The 26,424-nt window shown below is 42.1% G+C and overlaps 1 protein-coding gene across 37 annotated transcripts in view; it reads left to right on the top strand.

Moving 5' to 3' along the window:
* The window catches only part of RIMS2 (regulating synaptic membrane exocytosis 2), a 502,429-nt gene that overhangs the window by 10,353 nt on the left and 465,652 nt on the right, over positions 1–26,424 (top strand). For 27 of the 37 annotated variants that reach the window (XM_054816640.1, XM_054816630.1, XM_054816625.1 and 24 more), the window contains exon 1: positions 896–1,899. The exons of 1 other annotated variant lie outside the window; for it this stretch is intronic. In XM_054816640.1, the coding sequence (XP_054672615.1) occupies positions 1,730–1,899 (170 nt within the window). In that variant the 5' untranslated portion in view covers positions 896–1,729. Of the gene's footprint in view, positions 1–894; positions 1,900–26,424 lie in introns of those variants that run through there. 9 more of the 37 variants (XM_054816657.1, XM_054816622.1, XM_054816651.1 and 6 more) reach the window with 2 other exon arrangements.

Below are 26,424 nucleotides of genomic sequence, written 5' to 3'. Positions count from 1 at the left end.
TGTTTGTAAAGACATTGAAAACCCATGGATCTGGATTGAATTGTTTCTTTGGCATTCTTGGACAGGTTATTTCCCATTTATTTGGGCAAGATGGCATTTTGGGGATTGTCCAGACGTTATTTCTTGCCATCAAAATGACTGCTCAGGTGGGGGATTTACAGGTGGAAAAGCGTGTTGAGAGGTTTATCCACTACCACCTGGTTTCCAGGGTGGGAGGAGGAATTCCTTCTCCAGCCTTCTCTCATCGGTGTCACATTGCTGCTCTTCTGGGTTGGAGGAATCTGACCAGACAGATGCTGGGGCGAACTTCATACCTCGCGTTGGCTGAAGGATGCTCCAGCAGGACGTTATACAGGCGATCGTGGAGCTGCAGCTCTCTTGGGCTGGACCCGCATGGTCGAACAGCGGTGCCGTTCCCGGCCCGGGAGAGCCGGAGGCCCGCCCGGTGCCCGCCCCGCCGCTCCCTCCGGGTTGCTCTCCGGTTCTCAGCCTAAACTGCAGACCGTGCCATGGGGCATTCGAGGGGACGGGGCAGTGGCGGCCCTGCCGCCCTCCCGGGCCGCTTCCCCCGTCGCCTTTACCGCTGCCGCCTCCTCCTCCTCCCGGGGACCGGTGCTCCCCGCGCCGGCTCCTTCGCCCCGGGGCTGCTCTCGGGGACGGCCCCCCCCCCCCCGGGCAGCCCGAGCAGCGGGGGCGGCGGCCGCGCAGCGTCTCCCCGCCCCGCGGCCGCCAGGCTCGGTCCTCTCAGAGCGTCGCCGGCGCCTTGGCTCCTCCTTGTCCTTCCTCGCGTGATTTTTATCGCGTCCATTTTTTGTGCGGGGATAAATAAATAAATAAGGACAGCTGTCACCCGCCCCCCGCCGTCCCCCGCCTCCCAGCCCGCGCGGCGCCGCTAGGGGCGGCAGCCGGGCCCCGCGCCGCTCCGGTGGGGGAGGCGGTGGGACGATGCGGAGCCCCCTCCCGTGACTCCGGCTCTCCGCCATGCCATGGGTTAGGCGGACTCCATCCCGCAGCCGAGAGGGCACCAGCCAAGAGAGGCGGCGGCAGGAAGCGGCGCGGCCCGGCCGAGGAGCGGCGGCGGGAGGCGGCGACGGCGGGAGGCGGGCGCGGCGCCCCGCGGCCCCTTCCATGGACGGCGGCGAGGAATTATGAGCCGCGGCAGGCGGCCGGGACTGGCGCTCGCCCGCTGGGGCTTCCCCCGCTGAGCGCCCCGGGGCGCCGGGGCTCCGCTCTCGCACGCCCCCCGCCTCGCCCCCCCCCCCCCCCGGCAGCCTCTGCCCCCGTCTACTGCCCGCCCCACCGCTGGCTCCGTCCCCCGTCTCCCCGCTGGGTGCTCGGAGTTAGGATAATCTCGCTCGCACCCAAACCACAGCGCTCCCGCGGCTAATCCTGCCCTTTCCCCTCTCCCTCCACACCCCGCCTCCGGCCCTTCCTCTCCCGGCGCTGCCCTCTCCCCTCCCCGCTCCCCCTGCTCGCCCCCTGGGCCCCGCCGTCCCCGTCCTCCCCGCTGCCCCCGGCGAGCCGGCGGCCGGGCGGGTGGGTGCGAGGTCGGGGCTGCCGGCCACCCCGCCCCTCCCCGGCGGGGCCGTCATTAGGCTGCCGGTTGATTACAGGGTATTGATTTGTATGTGCTTCTCCCGGCGCCGGCGGCGGCCGCTCCCGCTGGTGCCGCCGCGGCCGCTGGAGTTAGGGCAGCGCTTCCCGTAGCGGCGCTGAGCTCCCACCAAACATGTCGGCTCCCGCCGGGCCCCGGGGCGGCCCCGCTCCTCCTCAGCCTCCTCCGGCTCCTCAGCCCGAGATGCCCGACCTCAGCCACCTCACGGAGGAAGAGCGGAAGATCATTCTGGCCGTCATGGACCGCCAAAAGAAGGAAGAGGAGAAGGAGCAATCCGTGCTCAAGTAAGGGCGGGCGCATCCCTTCCTCGTCCTCCCGGCCCACGGTCGCGGGCGCGGAGGTCTCTTCCCCGGCCTCGGGGGGCGGCACGGCCGGGGCGGGAGAGAGGAGCCGGGCGGCCGGGGGCGGGCAGGCAGGGGTGTCTCTCGCCGGCGGCAGTGCCCCGGCGGCTCCTCGGCGCCGGGAGAGTGTGGGGCACGGCGGGGGAGACCTGCCGCCGCGGGAGCGGGCAGAGACGGGGCCGGGAGGCCGCCGGGCCGTCAGGGCGCCGCGGCCCGGGCTCGCCGCCTGCCTCAGCCGCGCTCCGAGGGGCGGGCGGCGGCTCCGGCTCCGCACGCCCCGGTGCTGGCCGGGGCAAGGCGCCCAACATGGCCGCACAGGTGCCGTTCTCACCCGGCGTGTGCCATCAGGAGGAAGGGGGGGTGGGTCGAGGCGGCGGTTGGCGCCGCCGGAGGGGGCGGATCGGCGGCATCGGGCCCCTTCCCGGGGGCGCGGCGGGCTCCGGGCTGGCGGCGGCGGCCCTGCCCGGCCCTGGCGCGGTCGCCCGGGGCGGAGAGGGACCGCCGGGGCCTACGCTCCGGCCGTCTCGCTGGGTGGGTTTGCCACAGCCGCCATCTTCCCCCGACAACGTGTCTGCCGCCCGCCCCCGCCCCGCTGCTCTTTCCAAGCGTGAGCCCCGGCGCCGGGGGAAGCGGGACGCCCAGCCGCCCGCCCGGCGTGGGCATGGGAGGCGGCGGCGGCCCGGCTCCAGCACCGGGAGCTGTCCGCGGCGGCGGCCCGGCTCCAGCACCGGGAGCTGTCCGCGGCGGCGGCGCCCCTGCAGCCCTGCGCGGCGCTGGGTCTCGTCTTGCCGCTGCTGCCCGGGCGCGGCGTGGAGCACGGGGGGACGGGGAAGCGTGAGCTTTCCCCTTGCCCTGTGCCCCAGCCCCGAGGGGGAAACCGGGCCTGTTGGGGCGCGGGGGTCCTGCTCTTGCGAGGGGCACGGGTCGTGTCTTTTCCTAGCTTGGCTGCAAGCAAACTCGAGAAAACTGTTCTCCCTCCGTGGCGGAGTAATCACGCTGACTTCTAACGGCTTAAAAATAAGCAAAGCTACTTCTATAGTGGACATGACTTTTATGAGTGCGCTGAAGCTGAAGCACTAAGCGGTTTTTTATGCCAAAATCAGTATTGTGTCTTGGACATGTTAAGTGCAGCTGGCCCTTCACAGTACCTGGAAGCTGTCTTCTGGGCTTTAGTTGCTGACTTTGGAAGTCTGTTTCCAAGATTCATTTCATAATGAAAACTTCAGGTATCATTTGTGTGACAGCTACTAAACTGTGATGTGATCTCCTAAAAACATTTCAATGACTGTTTAAAAAAAAAAATAAAAATTGGGTGAGCATTTTGATGGATGCCAGTGTAGTGTGAGCACTGGAAATAAAGTGCCATTCCTTGTTTTATCTCTAAATACCTCTCAGTCTCATGCTATACAATTTACTTACTATTGTAATACTTTTATTTTAAAGCAATTAAACTCCTTTACATTGCTAAATTGTGTGTCATATCAAAATAAATGCAAATTTTTTTTTCTAAAATTTCTACACTCTTAAAAATCATTAACAAAGAAGGAAATGGAAAATTATTCAAGTTGCAGTTTAAATATGTAATAATAGCATTACAGTTTTAAAGAAGGTTCCTGGCTTCTGTTGCAGATGATAATATTTATGATCCAATATAAAGTACGATTTCGGTATGATACTAGGATCAGCTTAAACTATTAAGCTTACAAATGAAGAATAAACTGTTCTCAAGTAATGACAAGATAAAACCAACTTAAGAAATGAAACAGAACTGTCCTCATTTGTAATCTTCAGAATCTTGGAAGAGGACAATGGACAAAAGAAAGGTCTTTATCAAATCTAAAGATAAACTATAACCTTCATGTGGGGTTTAGTTTCTCATTATGTCTCACTAAAGCTTCCTCTTGAGTTCTGTGTAAGCCGTGAGGGAAATGGTATGCCATAAAGTTTATATACAAAGGATAGCCTGAAACAGCACTCTCAGGAAAATGCTGTTGTCAATAGAATTTGGATAGATGGCCCACAATATTTTACAGGATACTGAGAAGTGATCTGGAGTCAGATGAGTAACTCACTAGTTTCATTTTTCTTAAAGTGAGGTGGCTCCTTGAACCATCAGGTACATTTTTATTCTGAAAATATCTACAGATTTTTTAAGCACGACCCTCCACCAGTCTTACCAGAACTTGTTCTGCATTTTTAGGTAGGTATTACTGAGTTTAATTCTCTTGACAGATGTTTTCCTTCTGTCAAGAGAAGAGAAAGAAGAAGAAAGAAAAACTCCCATATTTATATGAATGAAGTACTGTTGTTGCATAGAGATAAATATAGAGCTAAATCCTGCAGTCTTTGTTCAAGTGTAATTCTCCTCGAAGGCAAGCTCCTTTTGAAGTGGAAGGTATTTTTGTCTGACTAAGCAATAAAATTGTGTCATTTCATTCCATGGAGAAATATGGGAGGATAAAAAAAGATGCTGAAAACAAGAGTTGACATCTAGAGGTATTATCACAAGAACTGTTCGAATGTTGTAGAAAGGGGCAAGCATGGATTTCCTCTAATTTTTTTGATAATTTATGGTGATTGAGTGTCAGTATGAATGGCTAGTCCCTGAGCTCTACTTCCTTTCTCCATTCTATTTCTATTTTGTGCTTTTCAAATTCTTTTGCTGTGCCCATCACTGTGGTATTTGAGCGTCTTCCAAAAGTGCATTAAGTAGTGTGACTCACATCTGTAATGTGGACTATTTATTCTTTTCCTTTCACTCCCTGGGGTAAATATGTGTGGATTTAAAATAGATACATAACTTCTTCTCCTTATGCTTGTTTTACTCTTTTTGGGGAAAGGAAATGCAGATGGTATTGAGTTGTAATCTGTAGCAACTAATAGTGATCGGGTCAGCATGAATTCTTGCCAGGATTTGCTGGAACATGATGGCATGGAAAGCAGAAGCTTTCCAGATTTGCTCTCTCCTTTGGCCTGGTTCGGTCTGTGAAATACGCCGAGCTACAGTTGTGCACTGTGTTCTCGTGGCAGAGCGTCCGCTTTAAAAAGGATGGGCAGCAAACTCTGTCTCTCTTCTGGAATTTTTCGGATCCTTGGAGTGCATTTTGAATGTCATGTACTAAGAAGGTGCCTTTTTGGCAAGGTTATTGAATGTATATTTTGCATAATATTTAATATGCATAATACATGACACTCAGAGAGAGTGAATTTATGTCTGTACACTGGGCGTAGGTCCTTCTCTGCTGTTATAGGAATATTTACATATTTTCAACTTTTATCTTTGTGGGTGTTTTACTTTCATGCATCTAGCATAGAACTTTTGATGATGGCTTTTCCTTTCCATTATGCATGTCCTTCCTCTTCTAAATTCTAGTTTTGTGTGTGTATGCTTTCTGACAGATCTTAGCACATTTCCTCCATACAGATTGATTTATGGGATCAGTCTTATGGTTTTTTACTTTTCATTCGTACTTTATTTCTATATCAAAACATTGGCTTGAGAGGATGCACACAGAAAAAAGATTTGTAGAAGATGCTAGGATGCTGACATTATTTGTAAAGACTTATGTTTCAGCCTGTGTGATGTGCACATACACTTTTCTACTTGCAGTATCGTGAGTTTCCAGCTCCTCTGCCTAACTATTCTAAAGATAAAATGCTGTCCTTGTAAAGTCAGACTTTACAATGAAAATACACGCATTTCAGCTTTTCATGGGTAGGGACAGTTTGGTGCAGCAGAAGACAAGTTTTCCCAAGAGAAATTTCATTATGAAACCATCCAGCTTTTCATATATTTACAAAACATCACAGATTTACCACGAGGTCCTTACAAAAGATCTCTTTTGTACGTGTGTGTGGCTGAAATCAGTTGGCATTGTCATCTGTTTTATCCAGGAGGAGAAGACAGATGGAAACACGGTGGGCTAGCTAGAGAATGGTGGCTCTCCATCAACCACCACTGTCAAGTCAAGAGTAAGCTTTAGGAAGTCACGGCTGACTGCAGCCATGCGTGTGCTCAGTTGCTGTGTCCGTGGTGGCACAGCCATGGTAAGAAGTGGGTAGCTGCACTGACTGAAACGAAATCTCTGACAAGCAGACCTCAGAGAAGCTAGACTGTGTGGGCTCTGTATGGCACCGTGGGTGAGGCTATTGTACTGCTTTATAAATAATTATCCTGCTTTATAAATAATCAACCTGATTTACGCTGCTTTAAAAACATTGTATGTTTAGGATTTGGATTTTGGGGCTGGAGGGATGACAGAGATGTAGGTGATTATTTGTTTTTTGGAAAATAGATATATAGATATATAGATAGATATATATATGGGAATTTTCAAAGTTTATAGGGTAATGCAAAAAAGATTTGCTTTTGGCTACATAGTGAACTAGGACTCCATGCAATGTTAGTTGTTTAAGTTATGCTTCCATAACTTTACACTGCATTTTGTCTGAATATGGAGTGCTGATCAGAACAGTCCATTGCTACACCACTTGTCATTTTGCTTTTGTTTCTATGTATTATAAAATAAAATACGGTCAAGGTGACTTTAAAAGTAATAACTTTATGTGGTGTAAAATAAGCGATAGTGGAAGTTTATATGAAAAGACACAGTTGAGGACAACAGTTGTCCCCTTCTCTGCCCTGTCTTGCCCTGCCCTCTTCCCTCTTCCCTGCCCTTTTCCCTTCCTACTATCTCATTCTCTACACCCTCCTAATATTCTCGATCATCTCCCCTTTCTTTTGTTTTAACAATTTGGACTGGTTTTGGGCCTCTCTCAAAATTGTCATTATTCCTTACTCGCCTCTCTTATCACATGCTTGGACATTTTATACTGTAGATAATACTTGTCAGGATGTTACCGCTTGTACCATTTGCTCTTCAAGAAGACCCAATGTTTACAACTGTTCTCTAAGGCATCCAGCACACTTTTGGGTACTGTCCACAAATAACAGCAGTAGCACTTCCTCTTAGTGACTAAGCAGAATGTATCTGGAGATTATACAGACTGGCAGTTACACTAATTACTGGGTTTGCTAATGTTAATGTTGAGTAAAATTTCAGAAGGCTGGCATAGTGCTGATGTTCCCACATTCAAAAAATACAAGCAGGAGGGGTTGGATGTAGAAAGGCCTGACATCATATGGGGCCGAAAAATAGAAAAGCTGATACAGGATTTAGTTAACAAAGAACCCCAAAAATAGATATTTCACACCAGCCAGTACGTGCTTTCTGAAATCTCGTCAAATAAATCTGCTTTTGCATTCTTGGAAATAAAAAGAAGAAAACATTTACTTTTACCTCTTCAAGACAAGAGTGTAGATCATACTATAAGGCACTGGTACGGTACCCTAGAAAGTGGTGACTGGGTAAAATTCAGTGGTCTCTGGAAGTGAGGTTAGGGGGCTGAATGGTCCATTCTGGATTCTGTCTTCATGCATCTGTGAGCCGAGTAACATCTAAATAACTGAGAATGTCAAAGAATTGATTTTTCCATCGAAACAACAGCTTAATTAGTGTATATATTGTAAGTGCAAAAATACACAGAAGTGATAGGTTGCTACAGAGCTGATATAAAATGAGTTTTTACCCTGCTAATGAGGTTTTAAAATACTTGCAGCATATTCAAAGTTCCATAATAACAAGGAAAAAGTAATACAATGGTTTGAACTTTGAAGTTTAATTCAGCGGAATGTGAAATTAGCCATGTATACAAATGTTCAGTTTTTATCTGTAAGGTAGACTTCATAGTCTTGGGAATTTTCTTCAAGTCAATGCCACCCCTCACCCCTCTGCTTTACTGGCTTCCTTAAAGTTTGATTGTTGTATTCACAGTTAATCAGAAGGCTATGAAAGTTTCTAAGTCCGTTAGGCCTACCTTTTCCAAGAAGGATTTTTTTGTGTTGCCATCTTTCCTCTTTTTTTTTTTTTTCTGAACATCTTCTCTGGTGGTTTTTTTGACAGGAACTTGGGGAGATAAACCCCAAAAGAACACAAGAAATGATGAGTTATGATCTCTTCTATACTTGTTTGACTGCAACAGATGTTACACCTTAACAATGAGCTTAGAGGTGGGGATGATTTTTGAGTTAAGATTAGATCATGTGGGCTGTCTTAATCATATATCTTACTATAGCATGGTTAATAGCTACAAGTTATAGACAACCTAATATCTTGAAAAGTGAGCAACAGTGAGTCTTCTTAATTTAGACTCATAAGCAGGAAAATCTCTTTAAATGCTAATTGTTTAACAATGCCATTCAAAACCAGTTGTCTTTCAGACACATTAATTCATATTAGACATCTCAAGTTCAAATCAAACCACATTGTTTTCAATGCTTACTGAGTTTAGATTTTGTTTCTTTTGCAGGACTATGTGGTGTAACAGGAGGAACTGTTACGTCCTTGAAGTATAACTGTCTGTTGAGGGTATATTATAGTTCGTTAATAAGAACAGTTTACATCTAATCTGGTAGTGCTTTTGTAAACTTAGTAAACTCCGGCAACTGCATCTTGTGATTTGTAAAACTTCTGGTGATGCAATAAAATTGCAGAATAAGTGCTGTGCTGAAAAGCTGCTTCTGCATGATATTATGTTTGACTGTTTTCCTCACGTTGTTTCTCCAAGGTATTGTCTTGAAGCTGCAAAGGGATCAGTCAGGACTGAGATTATAAGAGTTAATGTAACAGTGCAAGATTGTACAGGGGAATAGTAATGCATTTAAGAAGTCAATACATATCACTTTTGGAGAGTAAGAATTCAAAGTAATTTATACTGTTCTCTGCTGTTTTCATTGAAGGTGCAAGACACTTCTTTTATAGTCTTGAATTCAAATATCAGCTGTCATCACATTTCTCTGCCTAAACATGTTTGCAGAGTGATCTGAGTTGCATTTTGATAAACTGAAATGAAATTAATGCATTTTGATAGGGGACGATTTTATAATGGTCTACTTCAGGTATCTTTTGGAGTTTTGAAGTTTTGATGTGACACCCTAAAGAGTATCTTTGATTTAGACTTTAAACTCTTTTATTAAAACCATAGTGAGATATCCTGTTTGTTTTAGCAGGAGTTAGTGAGAGCTGAACTTGTGTTTCAAAAAAGTCTGAGCGCTTCTATTTAGAAAATTGACAAAGAAAATATTTAAACTTTAAATAAAACAGAAAAAAGTTATTTTCTTTTTACTGTCTCTATGGGGTTGGTTCTTTCTTCTTAAATCTCATATGAAGTTGTTTAAATAGCAAATATTATATTGTATTTGTACATAGACTAACTCACAGGTCATATAGCATTACTAGGTATTTGATATAACGTGGCATTTTGGTTCTATGTATTTGTGAGGGCAGTCTGTCTTTAGAATGTGTATTATCTTAAGCATATAAGGGACATAAAATGTTTTGACCTTTAAATAAAATTGTGAGTTAGAAGCAGTCAGCCTTTTTTGGAAAATGTTTTGCAACCATCTTTCATATAATTTTTCAGAAATCAGTACTCCAGCGTGTCAGCAAGAATTTTTTTTCAATATACTGTAGTTCTAACTCTTGGTGCATTTATACTTTTTTCTCCTTACAGAAAGGATGAGTGAGAAGTAATGCTTTTAAAGCTGTTTAAAACCTTGATAACACATAGAATAATAAAAAATAGGGCTGGCTGGGACCTCAAGAGGTCTTCCAATTTATCCTTTGCCTTGAGGTAAGACCAACTATAAGATAGCAATTCCTGACACTTACTTGTCTAATCTAGTGATTCCCAGCTGTGAGGGCCCACCTAGCCAGTGAAATATATAGGCTTCACGGCCGAGGCAAGGACACATAACAGATGACACACAGAATTTGAGCTAATCAGTTCTGCAAGAGCTGTGCTGCCTACACAGGAGAAGGGGAGGCATGGGCCAAACAGATCTTAGAGTAAAGCTCTTGGATCCAGTATGGAACTTTTACATTTTCTTCAAATGATAGTTTACTGCTGAAAGGTATGAGAACAATGAATCCAACTACTGACCTGACCAGGAATGGAGATTCCTTGAACTCCCTAGATAATTTGTCGCAGTTACTCAGAGTCATTATTCTTACCATTAGATTTTTTTTCCCTTCTGTTAAACCTAAACCTCTTTCCTTCCATTTGCTACTTATGCTGTCCTCAATGGAAATGCAGAGCAGCCTGTTACTTTTCGTGTTTGCAGCAAACTTTTATATATTTCACAAATGTGATCATATCTTGTCCTGTAGATTCTCATTATCTCTTTTCTGTAGACTCAACAGGTCATATTTTTTGGACTTTTGACCATTCTTGTTGCTGTTCTTTACATACTCTAGCTCATCTTGTTTGCAATACAATGTCCAAAACCAGACACAGCATTGCAAACAAAAGTGTATGGGCAGAGCACAAGGATAACACCACGTGTCCTGCACAGAACACTTTCCTTGTGCAGTCAATGTCATGTGTGTTTGGGGTTTTTTTTGTTGTCATATAGCATTATGAACTCATGGTCAGCTTGTGACCTACTACACCTTCGACAAACTTTTCTGCAGAAGTTGATTCCCTCCGCTATGCATCGTGTTTGTCTTCATCCCCATTGAGTTGTACTGTGTCTGTATCAGGTGCCTCTTAGGAATTTTGCATTAGAGTGCTTAAATAAAATGCACAAACAGCCCTTGGAGCAAGAATGAGGATTTGCCTCTAGAGAGTATCCTCATCACAGAGCTATTTAGACTTTCTCTTTGTCCATACATTCACATTCCTGACTGCACAGTTTCACAACTTCACTGGTAGAATGCAGAATAATCTTATTCCAGTTTTGCTCATAGCTTCTTCGTTAGGGAAGAGAGAGCTGTGTTCAAATCTACTCAAGCTGTGAAGGGTCTACAACACAGGTCTTGCACCTCCTTGGAAAGGCATAACTGCTACACTATTGTAAAGGAAACAGTTGCGTCCTCTGCTATATTTATTCAGTTTGTGGGAGCTGTTGGTTGACTTACAACAAATTTGAAAAAAAAAATTGAAGTCCCAAAGATACTTAGAGTACTAAGGGTCTAATGAAAATAAGTAGATGGGTAGCGGAAAGGGATTGTCCACACTCCTGGCTGTGGAAAAGTCTGATCACATCATATTACATACCAAGGAATCCTTAATGGGAGAACCAATCATAGACATAAAAATAAGTCAATCATGAGCTGTGAGTCCTCATGAAACCAGACTTCTTTAAGTTCAGTACTCATGGAACTGCTTGGTTAATGAAAATGATTGCCTCAGTTTTGGTATCTTTTCCATTCCCATGTTACAACATTTAGAGCTTGGGTTAAGGATTGAGCCCAGAGAATCTCTGGGATTCTTCTGACCAGATGTGAACATCTACAGTGTAAGACATCTACATCTGAAATCGCTTAGATCTAATTTAAAGAAAATGGAAATAAAGAGGTGCCTTTAGGATGTGATCCATCTCATCTTAAATTAGACATTTCAAATACGCTGGATGAATTGCAGAGCCTATTTCTGGCTATGGACTTAAAAAGAAGATAGAATGAATGTGTCAGATGTAAAGGTCTACCTTGCAGATCATTTTGAGCTAGGTAAGTTGAATCTCATCCTCAGAGTTCTGCCTTTGAGAGTAACTCTCCACTATTCTTATAAGAATGCCATAGCCACCTTCCCTACTGGCACTGACTTCTATGGTTCTCTAGATTTCTTTAGAAGCCTGTTTGTCAATCTGCATCTTTTGCTTATATTTCAATCAATTATTATTAGGGTATACTTATTTATACGTATCTTTACTATTTGAGACTCACTACTGGGAAACTGAGTATGTTTCCCTTCTAGTCGAAGGTTATTCTTAGGATTTGGTATATCTTTTATACTAAATTCAGAAAGCCTTCAAAGAATGAGATCTAAAAGAATCTCATGGAATACAAGAGCTTTCCAACATGCGGGAAATCCACAAAAGCACATTGTAAAGAAAATTTTCACATGCCACTCACCAGTAAGAATGATTAGTGGATATTTTAAGCCAGAAGATAAAATCTCATAGCTGAATCTAGTCTGATTGCTAATGAGAAGTTACAAACACAGGATTTGTCTACTACTTGTAAACTTAAAAGTGTAACGTTAAGACTCAAAGAAAACTCTGTAAACTCAATTTAAATTGATCATTTATTTCCAAAACTCACACACTCTCTCTCTTTTGCTATGTATCAACAGGAGTTAGAGACATTTCAACATATGCTTTGAATACCTTCTATGCTTAGAATGTCAGCTTTTCTGCCAGTTAGCCCTTGCTTTAACTATATTTATTTAGCTACCGTGTATTTACAAGTTGATAGGTCACTTTTGATAGTAGTCTGTTAAAAACACACCATTGAATTGCTATGCAATCTGAATTCAGCACTTTCTTGCTTTAAAAGCCTGGATAAACAGGTATCTGCGGAAGATGTTGTGTGGTATAGAAATCAAATAGATTTTTGCTGAATCAAGCCCTAAGACAGTTTGGGAACATGGGTTTTGATTCAGCATGCTTTCATTAATTTGGTTAGTCATTGCGATTATGATTCATTTCATTCTGTGTAACCGACTGCTGCACAGTAAGTGACAGCTGAACCATGTATTATCTAACAGCTAGAAAAATAGCATCACTGTCACGTTTAGAAGGCTGAGGATTATACTTTTACTGAACACGTGTTTTGTACTGAAGTTAAAATGCTTGGGGAAGATCTTACTTTTTTCAAACTACTTGTAGCATTACAGATATGAAATATCATAGTAAACAATATGAACACTTTAAAAATAAGAACTTAATTTTAATTTATAAATAGAATGGAGCTTCTTGTTCTGATTTTTAGTAATTTATTGGCTTTTTGGATTGGTCGTAAAATTATGCCTGTAGATGTTTTCCTGATAGTCTGATTTACATATAAGTGGTAGGTTTGAGGAGCTAAATTTAACTGAAGGGGAACTGTTTCTCAAATGCTGATATTACTTCCATGCTAATATGTATCACATCAGAAGACATTTCAAGTGAAGCAGTAATTCTAATTATTCTGCTGAACTTTACCAAAAATACCACAGAAGTTCAAAAGTTAGCCGGTTGTAAAGCAAAACCCCAATATGATTGAAAGAAATTGTATTTTTACCTAGTATCCACATTTCTTTTTAAAAATTTTATCTTCCATGTTTAAAAATATGTACCAGAAAAGCCAAATATATTTTTTTCCTGCCCTGTTTATAGTTTATCTGAAAAAATGCTGTAGAGGGTGCAGGGAAGGCACTGAGCCAAGAAAAGGTATTTTCAGGGTACAGTACGGAGAAAGTATTTGTTTTTTGAAAGTGTTGAATTCTTCTGTCTGTTTGATATCTGAACATGCAGGTGGCCAAAGATGAATGAAATTTAATGGATTATAGCTGAGCACTGATGTACATTTATATATTTTTAATTTATTTAGGCATGGTTGGAAGATAAGTGGTTTTAGCTACTTTGTAGTGTTTATATGAACATGTCTTCCGCAGAATTTACCGAGTGTTCTTGTCTAAAATTTGGTCTGAGTTATATACTTGTAAAGTGTTTGCAACACAGATATTCTCTTGTATAAAAGAAGCTTTTATTTGGAGAAAGAAAGAAAAAAATTACTTAGATTTTTAACTATTAATATGAATGGTCATATTTGTTCTGCACAAACAAGAGTGATAATAATTGTAAAATTAGGCCATGATCACACTGCCCTAACTTCTCAGACATACAGAGCTATTTCTTAACTCAGTATGACCAGTTATTTACAAGTAAGAGATTCATTAATTAAAAGGAATATGGGTTAAAGTAGTGCCTTTGTTTAGACTTTATAATTTTGTCTAATAACAGTTTAAAATAATAAAAAAAAGCATACACTGAAACTGAAGTTTCACTATGGAAGTTGAGTCATGGTTCAGTAGTTAGTAATCAGTTTGCTTTTTTAAAGCTTTTTACCATTGCGCGTATAAATAATATACAATATGCTTCACAAATTCCAACATTTACTTTTTTAATAAGAGAGGATTTCCTGAAAGCTTACTGGTAAAATTCATCAGTTCAGTGGGTCATCAAATAAGTAAAGTCACTGTTGTGTATTTTTTGTTGTTATTATTGAAATAGTTGAATGATTGTTGTGGTTTAACCGCAGCCGGCAGCTAAACTCCACGCAGCCGCTCGCTCACTCCCCCCCCAGTAGGATGGGGGAGAGAATTGGAAGAGTAAAAGAGAGAAAACTCCTGGGCTGAGATCAAGACAGATTAATAGCTAAAGCAAAAGCCGTGCACACAAGCAAAGCAAGACAAGGAATTCATTCCCCACTTGCCATGGGCAGGCAGGTGTTCAGCCAGCTCCAGGAAAGCAGGGCTCCATCATGGGTAACGGTGACTTGGGAAGAAAAGTGCCATCACTCTGAATGCCTCCTCCCTTCCTTCTTTGCCCCAACTTTATGTGCTAAGTATAACATCATATGGTATGGAATATCCCTTTGGTCAGTTGGGGTCAGCTGTCCCGGCTGTGTCCCCTCCCAACTCCTTGTGCACCCCCAGCCATCCTGCTGGTGGGGTGGGGTGAGGAGCAGAAAAGGCCTTGGCTCTGTGTAAGCACTGCTCAGCAGTAACAAAACCATCCCTGTGTTATCAACTCTGTTTCCAGCACAAAACCACAGCCCCATAGTAGCTACTATGAAGAAAACTAACTCTACCCAAACCAAAACCAGCACAATGATATACTCTTAATTTTATTCTTAGGTTAAATAAAAAAAGAGTAGTTTAGAATTGGTAGCATTTTTTGTCACTCTTCATAGCCACAAAGTTTTTCTTTAACAAGAACTTAGGAATCTTTTATTATAGTAATCTATGAAAAATTTATCTTTCAAAGGGACTGCTGTTCCTAACACAAGTAAGACTAAGCATTTCCTTAATAATGATGACCTATTTTAAAACAGCTCCTGGCTCCCATTGGCACTGCTAAGTGTTCAGTAAAGCTGCCCACAAGAAAGGTGATGGCTTGTGTTAAAACAGGGAAATTGCCATTACATATCTTCTATCTTGGATGTAAATAACTTTTATTCAGTAAAGTTACTTAATGGTATTATCATGACGTGAAAGGAGGTTTATACAAGAGCTCTACTGTGCATTTCCGTTGCTTAATATGTTTGGTCATCATCAGTACTTGTTTTTAGGGATGGTTTGAACATCTGTGTAATAGTTTTTATATTTACATTACTGAAATGTATTCTAGCCTTAGTTTCAGTTTAACAAAGTTTTTCTTCAAAAAATTTCTCTGTGTGTGAAACAAAGGGAGGAAAGGATTGTTGTTGAAGTCTTGCCCATCGACCCGATTATTCTTCTCTTTTTAATTTGTAATTAGGCTCATATTGCCATAATAATTGAAAACTTACATAAGAATTTATATGGAAGCATGTAGCTCACTAGATTTATAACTAAAAGTTATATCACTTCTTTTTTGGTATGGAGTAAGTATTTGTATTGGGTTTATGTGTCCAGGTGTTGCTGGGGGGGGTGCTACAGGGGTGGCTTCTGTGAGAAGACACCAGGAGCTGCCCTCATGTCAGACAGAGCTGGTTTCAGCCAGCTCCAAAATGGACCCGCCACTGGCCAAAGCTGAGTCTATCAGTGACACGAGTGGCGTCTCTGCAATAACATGTTTAATAGAAGATAAAAAATGCTGTGCAGCAGCTGTGAGAGAGAGGAGTGAGAAAAATGTGGGAGAAACAGCCCTGCAGACACCAAGGTCAGTGCAGAAGGAGGCGCAGAATTCCCCTGCGGCCTGTGGAGAAGACCATGGTGAGGCAGGCTGTCCACCTGCAGCCCATGGAGGTCAATGGTGGAGCAGATATCTACCTGCAGCCCGTGAAGGACCCCATGCCAGAGCAGGTGGATGCCCAAAGGAGGCTGTGACCCTGTGGAAAGCCCACACTGGAGCAGGCTCCTGGCAGGACCTGTGGCCCTGTGGAGAGAGGAGCCCACGCTGGAGCAGGTTTGCTGGCAGGGCTTGTGACCCTGTGGGGGACCCATGCTGGAGCAGTCTGTTCCTGAAGGACTGCACCCTGTGGAAGGGACCCATATTGGAGCAGTTTGTGAAGAACTGCAGCCCGTGGGAAGGACTCATGTTGGAGCAGGGCAAAAGCATGAGGAGGAAGGAGCAGCAGAGACGAAGTGTTATAGACTGACCACAACACCCGTTCCCCTTCCACCTGCGCTGCTTGGGAGGTGGTGGTAGAAGATTTAGGAGTGAAGCTGAGCCTGGGAAGAAGGAAGGGGTGGGATAAGGTCCACTGTCCTACTCTGTTATTAATTGGCAATAATTTAAATTAATCTTCCCAAAGTGGAGTCTGTTTTGCCCGTGACAGTAACTGGTGAGTGATCTCCCTGTCCTTATCTCGACCCACAAGGTTTTCCATCTTATTTTCTGTCCTGTCCTGCTGAGGAAGGGGAATGAGAGAGCAGCTTGGTGGGTGTGTAGCAGCCAGTCAAGGTCAACCCACCACAGTATTTTGCAAATATATTTACAAAGGCTAACTTGAGGCCAGTGACACCACTTTTCCTGGATTCCCTGTGGAATTAACAAAGCAAGAGAAAGAGAGGCTTCTCCAGAAGGCAGCTCTGACAGGCTAAATTCAGCTCCAGAGCCCCGCACCGTTCTCTGCTGTCAGTGCAGCACAGGCAGCTCCATCGCCAGGCCAGCTGCTCCTTCCTGCCTCCATGACACCATCATGGTCCTGGTGCAAGTGTCTGCTGAACTGTCTAGTGAAACTGCTTCAGGGAAGTTAAGCTAATGAAAAATATTTTCCCCTTCAACATTTTGGCAGAGCATTTTTTTAAGCTACAAAAAGGAACGGATCTGGTTTATTGTACAGTCCCACAAGCTGCTGAGCTAGCACAACTGAGGGGCTGGGAGAGATTAGCTACAGTTCTTTTGGAGTTTCTGGGAGCAAAGGACTTATTCCACCATTATTACTACATCTGCAATGACTGGTCATGTTGCATTCACTGAGAAAAGCAGCAGTCAACACATACAAAATCATTTCTGGTTTTGAAGGTGATGTTTGAGGTCTATGAGTCCATGCAGCCAAAATTAGTGTCCAGAGCTTTTCTAGTGAAGAAACCAAAGAAAATGCTCATAAAATTTTGCTGTTGAATAACTGGAGTTGGAAGACCATTGCCAATGTTAGTTCAGATAGAACGAGGTTTTGTGTCTCCATATCAAACAGCCTATGCAGTTTTTTTCACAGACACTTTAAAAACTGATTTTCTGACATAATGGAGTAAGTTTGTTCAGCTCATAGGACACAGAAAGAAAGGAGAGAGGAAACACCTTAGATGAAGCTGGCTAAGTGAATGGGCTCTAGAAAGCTGTGTTGTTGCATTTTCCACTGTGATCTGGGCCATAAATAATGAAAGATGTGTAGCAAAGGTCCTAGTTGTAATTACTGCCCACACAAGCTCTTATATTTTCACAGGTGACTGGACACTGTTTTTGTTGTGTAAAGTAACGGGAGAGCTGCTTTGCCCCTAGGATTTCAGTTTTTGTATGGAGATAAGCTTTTTCTGATTGTTCAAATTATGTGATGGCTTTGGCTCTAAGTTTGTTTGCAATTTACTTGAAATATAGGCTACATGGATATTTAAAAAAAGAGGATATGTAAATAATTTTGTTATAATTTAATCTGTTATTAATACATCATTCTAAATAGTGAATCCTGTAGATGACAATTGTGATTGAGTTTCAGTATGCTAGGGTCATGAACTCGTGAACTACCAAAAGTTTGTAAGATTACATAGAGAAACTTGAAACTTGACTTCAGCAAGGCTTTTGATAGCATCTCTCATAACATCCTTGTAAGCAAGCTTAGGAAGTGGTGGTTGGATGAGTGGACAGTGAGGTGGGTTGAGAACTGGCTGAATGGTAGAGCCCAGAGGGTTGTGATCAGCGGCGCAGAGTCTAGTTGGAGGCCTGTAGCTAGTGGTGTGCCCCAAGGGTCAGTGCTTGGTTCAGTCTTATTCAACATATTCATCAATGACCTGGCCAAGGGGACAGAGTGTACCCTCAGCAAATTGGCTGATGATACAAAACTGGGAGGAGTGGCCGACACACCAGAAGGCTGCACTGCCATTCAGCAAGATTTGGACAGACTAGAGAACTGGGCGAAGAGGAACCATATGAAATTCAGTAAGGGCAAGTGTTGGGTCCTGCACCTAGGGAGGAATAACCCCAGGCACCTGTACAGGTCAGGGGTTGACCTGCTGGGAAGCAGCTCTGCAGAGAAGGACCCGGGAGTCCTGGTGGACAGCAAGGTCTCCATGAGCCAGCAATGTGCCCCTGTGGCCAAGAAGGCCAATGGTATCCTGGGGCATATTAAGAAAAGCGTGGCCAGCAGGTCAAGGGAGGTTCTCTGCCCCCTCTACTCTGCCCTAATGAGGCCACATCTGGAATTTTGTGTTCAGTTCTGGGCTTCCCAGTTCAAGAAAGACAGGGAACTGCTGGAGAGAGTCCAGCGGAGGGCTACAAAGATGATGAGGGGACCGGGGCATCTCTCGTATGAGGAAAGGCTGAGAGAGCTGGGTCTGTTTAGCCTGGAGAAGAGAAGACTGAGAGGGGATCTCATCAACGCTTATAAATATCTAAAGGGTGGATGTCAAGAGGATGGGGCCAGACTCTTTCCAGCGGTGCCTAGTGACAGGACAAGGGGCAACGGGCACAAACTGGAACAAGGGATGTTCCATCTCAATATGAGGAAAGACTTCACTGTGAGGGTGACCGAGCACTGGAACAGGCTGCCCAGAGAGGCTGTGGAGTCTCCTGCTCTGGAGATATTCAAAACCCGCCTGGACGCGATCCTGTGCAACCTGCTCTAGCTGATCCTGCCCTAGCAGGGGGGTCGGACTAGATGATCTCTAGAGGTCCCTTCCAACCCCTACCAACCTGTGAATCTGTGTAAACACAAAGCGTGAACTTAACATTGCTACTGTCTATACCAACACATAACAAAAAGATAGACCTTGCATCAAAGCATTTAATTTTTTTCTAATTGTAATAAAAGCAATTGATTCTGCTAAGTTATAGACTTGCAGACTTACTTGTGCATCTGATATGTAGCCTCACTGACTTAATGGAATTTTTTTTAAAAATGACTGTTTGAGAAATATAGCAATTAAAAATACTACCACGCTAGTAGCAATTTTCTGAATGCCTACCTAGCCATCTGATTTTTAAGCAATGCTATATTTAGAGGGACATTTCATTCTTCCAGAAGAGAAATGAATCTATTAAGACTAGAACTATTATGTAGGACTATTAAATATTCACATATTTTGTAGTACTTGGTTGCTAATATTAGCCTAGTATTCATTAGGAGCTACATTCTACTATTGGTTAGACTTTTTTTTTTTTTTCCTTCTTAGATTGCTATAACAGCCGTCTTTGATCTGCATTTTATTGAAAAATAAAACAGCTGTCCCCTTTCTTATGCCTCCCCTCTCGAATGCTGGTAAAAATTACTACAGAAACAATACTTTAACATGTTAACGCATGTTATACTCCCAAATGAGTGTGATGGTCCTCCTTTCAGAATCAAAGCCCACTCTTCTGGAATGATTTGCTGCCCCCAAACATGAATAAATTATACATTTTTAAAATGTCACATTCACTCAGAAGCCAGCAATTTTATCAAAACTAACTTCCTTTTGAACATTTTTTCTGTAAATATCAGACACGTATTTCTGGAGGGTATGGTAGGTTTTTACTTTTTCACAGGTTAATGTTCAGACTATTTCAGTGCCTGGTTCAACAAATGTCCAGTGTCTAACTGGATTACAGCGACTCCATTACCGGTTTGTACTGCTGCCTTGAATGCCTGTGTTCTTGTAAAATGAAATACTAAAAGGTCTTTCCTCCTAATGGTGTATGTAAAGAAGATGCACTTATACTAGAGGTTTCTCTCTGTAGAAAATGAGGATGGAACTTCAATAGAAATCTATCTGAGATGATAATGGAATTATTCTGAAAAAGAGGAAGAAATTGTGGAGGGCATGTTCATCTTAAACAAGACTTCTTTTTCCATCCACAAAGTGATATATTTCTTCCACTGCTCCAAATATGTTTTAAATTATGTAAGTGCTAGTTTAATATTTTTAATTTTACTTACATTTAGGTTATACAAGATAGGATTTTCCAATTTTTGTAATTTTATATCCTTTTTATATATGAAAGTGTTCTGGGAGATGACCATTTAATTCTGCCAGTCATATAGATTTTAATACAGGTTAATTTTAAATTACAGACTTTCTCCAACTCATTTTTTATGGATGGAACTTGTAAGAAAATATTAAGGTTAGACCATATCACTGGCAAATAAAACAGTTTATAGCTTTTTTTGTGATGCTTTCCTGAAAATTTTGTTTCCATAATAAAATGATTAGGTCAGGTTTTGGTTTAACTTGCATTCTTTTATTCTGTGGTAAGTCTACTGATGTCATTAGATGACTTCTGATTTAATCTTATTGTCAAAGAAAAAACACGAGACCCATTATTCCTCATCATTTATGTCGAAACCTATAATGGCCGTGCGGGAGTGAGAGACTGCAGCCAGCCTCGCTCCTCTCCTGTAGGACGGAAGCAGTGAATTTGCAGTTCCAGAACTGGCATTGCTGCCTGTGGAAGAGCAATGGAGAGAACAGCAATCCGAAGTGAGGCGTAGTGCCCATCCTGGGGAAATCTTGAAACAAGTAAAACCCCATTCTGTCACATTGGAACAGTATTTTCAGTCTCATAAGGCTTTTGTTCTCACTTGATACAGAGGACCTTTATTGGATTGTCATAATCCCTGTACAGGCTTCCAAATTTTCTTACGTTTACTGTTAATACTGCTTGAGCTGGAGGTTTAAGTATTGAAAACATGGATTGTAGATTGGTGCTCATATTTTGCCGATGTCTTTATTATTCTTACACAGTAAGGTGTTTTCACCTGAAGGTAATTTCTTCAGAGACTGATAATGTTTTCCCTTCTTATAAGTGGATGAACATCATAATGTCTAGTGTTCCACTAAACGTAGATAAGTGGATACAATCTGTAAAATAAATACAGAAAAGTGAGACAATTTGCCTAGAATGCCCTAGCAAGAGAGTAAAACGATGGTTATCCATTCTAACTATTGAAATTAATCAAGCTATTCACTGTACCTGTTAAAAATCAACCTACGAAGTAGTGAAGAAGCTAGCAAGCCTTGTAGCATCAGCACTTCTTGCGCTCACTGTTGCTTCTAGAGTTTTTTCCTTTCTAGGTGGTGGGGTTTTTGTTTTTTTTTTTGTTTTTTTTTTTTTTGTTTGGTTGTTCTTTTTTGTTTGTTTGTTTGTTTGTTTGTTTGTTTGTTTTAAATCTGAAATACTGCATTGACCTCATCCACTTTTGGCTACTCTGCTACCTCCAGATATTTTAGTGTAATATCAGTGTGTGGAATATGCACAGTATAAAGGTCAGCATTTTAATAAACAGTGAAACTAGGGTACATTCCACAAACATGATAAAGCTCTGGGGTTAAAGTTCAAGAATAATCACGTGTAGCAAGGATTGTGCTTGCAATAATAAAAAGTAAGGGAGTTGAAGGAAATTGCAACTTGATATCTATGCTTATGACATCATCTTGTATATAGGTATAGCTTTAGGTTTTTATTTATTTGCAGTAGATAAAGGGAGGACAGTAGGGCTTTCAGTGGTTCTTGTTCTCTCTGATTTACAGCCGGTTAATTAGCCTTCAGAGCACACTGAGTTACTTGAATCAGTCTTTACACAAATTTTTTTTGGAATCTAATAATATTTGAAGAATAATTCTGATTTAAAGCTAAAAGAAAGCTATTTAATTAATAAACTGCAAAGTAGAAATTATGCATGCACTTTTCTAATATTAAAAATCTAAAATGTCCTCTGTATACGTGTATGTGTGATTTTTATGAAAAATCACAATTATTTTTGAAAAATAAGCAATATAAAGTCAGTAACTTTTGTGGTCTCATTAAGAAATTCTTTCTGATTGCAAGTTTTTTGCTGTCTGTGCTACACTATAAAACACTTTAGCATTATTTTAGCTATAGTAGATAATATGTAAAAATTGTTGTCTTATTGTCTTGAATTATCTTTGTCCCTCTGTCTTTCTTTTAGCTCTTTTTGGTGGCAAATCCCTGTATGTCTGTTGCTAAAGGAACACATCTTCATGGGTGCTAACAAAATTAACTCCTGTCTGTAGTTAAATTTATCCAGTTTAGTCAAGTAAGAATCAAAGTACAGAAATTTGAAAAGGGCATATTTAATTAACGTTATTTCTAACAGTTGGCGTTTGATAGCTGAAGCTTTTTTTCTTCTTGCACTGTCAGCTGCACCATTTCAAACTGAAGTGCTGTTTTTAATTTGCTTGTGACAGACAGCCGTGCCAGTCAAAATGCGAGAGCCTGGATGCTATCAGTTTCTGTTCATTTGCTTATTCGCTTTCTCGCTTTGCTACAACCTACTTGTGCTCTCTCAATCTGTCAGACACGCTTAAAGGAAGTTGTAGTCTCCGTTTCTACACTAGTTTTGTTTTCCCATGTTTCCTTATTTTAATAAGCTGTTTTATCCAGTTTTAGTTAGAGCAGATTCATCTATATTCTTCAGAAGATGGATAGATTGAGTCACGGCGCTCGTACGAATGGCACCCGCATGCTGAAGGTGCGGTGCAATGAGCCAGCCCTGGTCCCGGCGGTGCTGGGGAGGGGTGCAGAGCTCTTTGCGGGGCCGGGAAGGAAGGCTGCTGCTCTCCACCTCCAGCAGCTCTGGGGGCGTTTCCTGGGCAGAGGTGGAGAGGGAGTTGACCTTAACATTTGTTAGCAAGTTTTGGGATTGTCTGCACTCTCACAAAGAAGGAAGTGATTAGAAAGAAGAACAAATCTGACTTAGATTATCCCTTTGCGCTCCCAAAATACATTTTCACAGCCTTGAACAAATGTTGCCCCTGAAGCAGCACAAGTAGGTTTTGTTCCTTTCTCTGGGCATTTAGTAAAAATAGAGCAAACGCACAGCATCCACGAGACTCTTATCTTACCGTGTTCATCTTTGTCTCTCTCTTTCTGCTTCTGTTATTTTCCGTCCTTGAGGAAGGATGTCATTATTGCGAAAAGGTTTTCAGTGGGAACGTGGGCCATTCATTTTAAGGGGCATATGAATTTGAGCTCAGTCTAGTAGTTGAAAATAAATAATTGCAAAACTTGTGTTCCAAACTGAGAATCCAATTCTCAATACTGAGAATCCAAGAGTTTCTCAAAATACATTTCCCAATATCTGCAGCTTGGTACATGTTCCAGTTCTCTGGATCCAGATATGCAACTCAACTTTGAGGTTTTACTCCATAATAGGACAAAATGAAAGTGTGTACCAATTCTCTCCAGTTCCCCTGTGTCCGGGTTTCCACAAAAGGGAAGCATTGCTGTGTGCGTCAGGTGAGAGCTACGGCATACTATTAAAAAATATCTGGTTTGGATGATTTGGAGGTGAGGATATCTGGGTCCTGATGCACAACGGAAGATTTGTTTAGGTTCATCCTAAGTCCTCTCCTGAATTCAATTACCTGCAGCGTGCACTGCATTGTAGTACCTACTGTCTATGTAGTATAGCAGTATCTATAGCAGCAAAATCTGTAGTTTGCCCTCCAGTGATGTTTTTAACTGTAAAGTGTGCGATGAGGTGTGTTCTCCCTGGTTGGTCCTGTTTGGCAAGGAGGGTGCTGAATTTTATACAAGTTGTGTTTTTTCATCCTCGTTAGAAAGAGTTGAAGTAGTCTGATCAGGAAATGATTAAAGCGTGAATCAGAGTGACAGTGTCCTCATTTGAAAAGAAAAAGTGCAGCCTCCTGAATACTTAAGGTTTTAAAAACACTCTTTGTCATCAGTACAACTGTGCCTCCAGGAGAAATGAAGAATCCAGTATGACCCCATGACTGTGCACTTGATAATCATTTCACTCTTAATAATCTAATCCGTCCATTGTAATGAAGCAATTAGCTTGCTGTGCCCCTAGCTGTAGTCTAGTAGTGAATAATGGCATTTATTCTTATTTTAACAGTTTTACTGTTGAATACTATTAGGTGGGGTTTATTTGACCTGTCCTTTCAGGCTTTGTACACAGTATAAAAAACCCTTTTTATAAGCCAGGCTATCTCTTGTGAGGGCATTTATGATGGATGAATTTAGCTCACTGCCATAAATTTCTTTGGGTCAGAAATAAAGGTAATATAACATTGGAGGAAAAAAAAAGGAAAAAATAAAGAAAAGAAAGGGCAAGGAAAGGAGAAACCACAGCACTAAATCTGGCTGCTATTAGTTCCTCTGGTTTCATTTGAAGTGATCAAAGAAGTGATCTGTGACAAAGTATTACTCATTCCTGATCTTGTCAGCGAGCCTCAGACTCTTCCTTGTATTTTTCAATTTCTTTTATGGTCTAACACTCCATTTCAATATATGTTATCTTTCTAGGGCTCTCTGTGTGAAATGGGAGCAAAAATTCCTTGTATATTTTTAAATGGGATAATGGAAAGATTTTATTTGATGTGTAATATTTAAGGATAAACTATGTCTATTTTGACTGCAAGAACTGGGGAGCACTTCTTTTCTTTCTCCATTCACTGTCTCTCTTTTCGACTTCCTTTCACTCTCTCCCTTTTTTTCCTGCCGTGCTTATTCCTTGTAAGAGCTTTCTATGATACAACTGTTACTCCGCTCCTACAGTGACTTTTTTCTTTGTAGGAATGGCATGCAGTATCAGATACGGCATTGAGGAGACGTGAGGACAAGGCAGGCAGAAGGAAGTGTCTGGGTTTTGTTCAGTGTAACTGCTGAAAGGCAGATCCAAGTGAAAAGTGACATTAGGAAGTTCTTGAGAGGAGAAAGCACCTTTTTGTGTAGAGTCGTCAAGGTTTTAAGGTTTTGTTTATTTTCAAACTCTACCAATAGAATTTCCTACTGCCGTGTATTGTGCAGAAGTACTACAACTGTGCACATTCTTGGGGGCTCCTTGGGACGTTTTCACATCCTCAGTAGGGTCTGGACGTACTCAAGGCTTCATTAGACCTTCTCAACTTACAGTTGGGATTTGCATGTTCACTGAGGTAAGGAAAAAAATCTTTTCAATTTTTGTCAGGATTTTTTTTTTTTTGGCAGAAATTTTCAAGTGCTGCTAGAAGCCAGACAAGTTTTGATATCTGGATTCTGCTGGAAGAAACCAGAATTTCTGCCAGCTCCTCTCCCCAGCTCCTTGGCAGCCTCACTGGCAGGCTGGTGGGAAGCCGTATTCTGCATCCTTTGAGTTGTTCGGTCCCCGGTTCTTCAGCAACAGAGACAGCTGGGGCTTCCAGGACCCTCAGTTCTGGGCAGCATGTCAGGTGGCTTGTTGCAAAACCCAGACACCCGGTTAAACTGGGTCAAAAAAAGTAATTCCATTTTGTGGAAAATTTCTGAATTTTTGGTTTTCAGTCTTCCACAAAACAGAATCACTGCTAAGTTTGAACCTTGTATTTTCCTTTCCTTATGTGGCTTTTGAATGTTGTACCTGATTTTTTTGATATCTCAAATGAATGTAACTCCTTTCTCTCTTCCGTCATTTACAGAAAATTGTTACAGAACAATGTTCACGCCTTAAGAGTACTCTCACAAATATGAATGAAAATATTGAATTGTTAAGAATGTGTGATCTGACATATTTCTTGGGTGAGAAAAACAATTCAGCCCAGCTAATCTATACAGTAAGAGATTATTTTTAACTCTACCTCTGTCTTTACTGGGGACTGGAGTCTCCCAACTAACTACTGAAACTACATAAACCACAAAGTTTTCGTGCAGAATGTTAAATTGTTTTGGTTCTATTATCTATTTGATTAAAATCACTTGCTGAGCCAACACTTCATCATTATATCAATCTGACAGCATAGTGGGCTAAGCCTCTGCTATAAAAACTCCAATACTCTGTAGTGTTTAAGTATTCTTTTCTGTGTATTCAACACAGCCAGCAAACAAAATGTACTTCTAATTATTGTTATCACTTAATAAATAGCCTTCTGTTGTCTCATTTAGAACAAGAAACTTGTTTAACTCCTCAGAAAACTAAATTAGTCCCATGCTTAGAGAATAACAAAGAACAAATTTAATTGCCTACCTTTCCCTATTCTTCCTTATCTAATTTATGTTGTGAGCATTTGGGGGCAGCTCACAGGAGTTTTTGTAGTTTTAGAAGTGCGTGTCTACTCTGGATTATGCTAAAATTTGTGGTAACTATTTGCCTTTCTACAAGTGTGGGTGGGGGTTTTTTGTTGTTTTTTTGTTTGTTTTTTTTTTTGTTTGTTTGTTTTAAAATGTAACTATGATTGACATTCCCCAAAGGAGCTGCTCTTAAATATACCTCTTTTTGGACAACTCAGAAGAGAGCTCATGCTGAG

This window comes from Grus americana, chromosome 2 (genome assembly GCF_028858705.1).
Source record: "Grus americana isolate bGruAme1 chromosome 2, bGruAme1.mat, whole genome shotgun sequence".
In the NCBI taxonomy this organism is placed as follows: Eukaryota; Metazoa; Chordata; class Aves; order Gruiformes; family Gruidae; genus Grus; species Grus americana.
The sequence above is the reverse complement of the archived record's forward strand: the minus strand, read 5'-3'. Positions and strand labels throughout refer to the sequence as shown.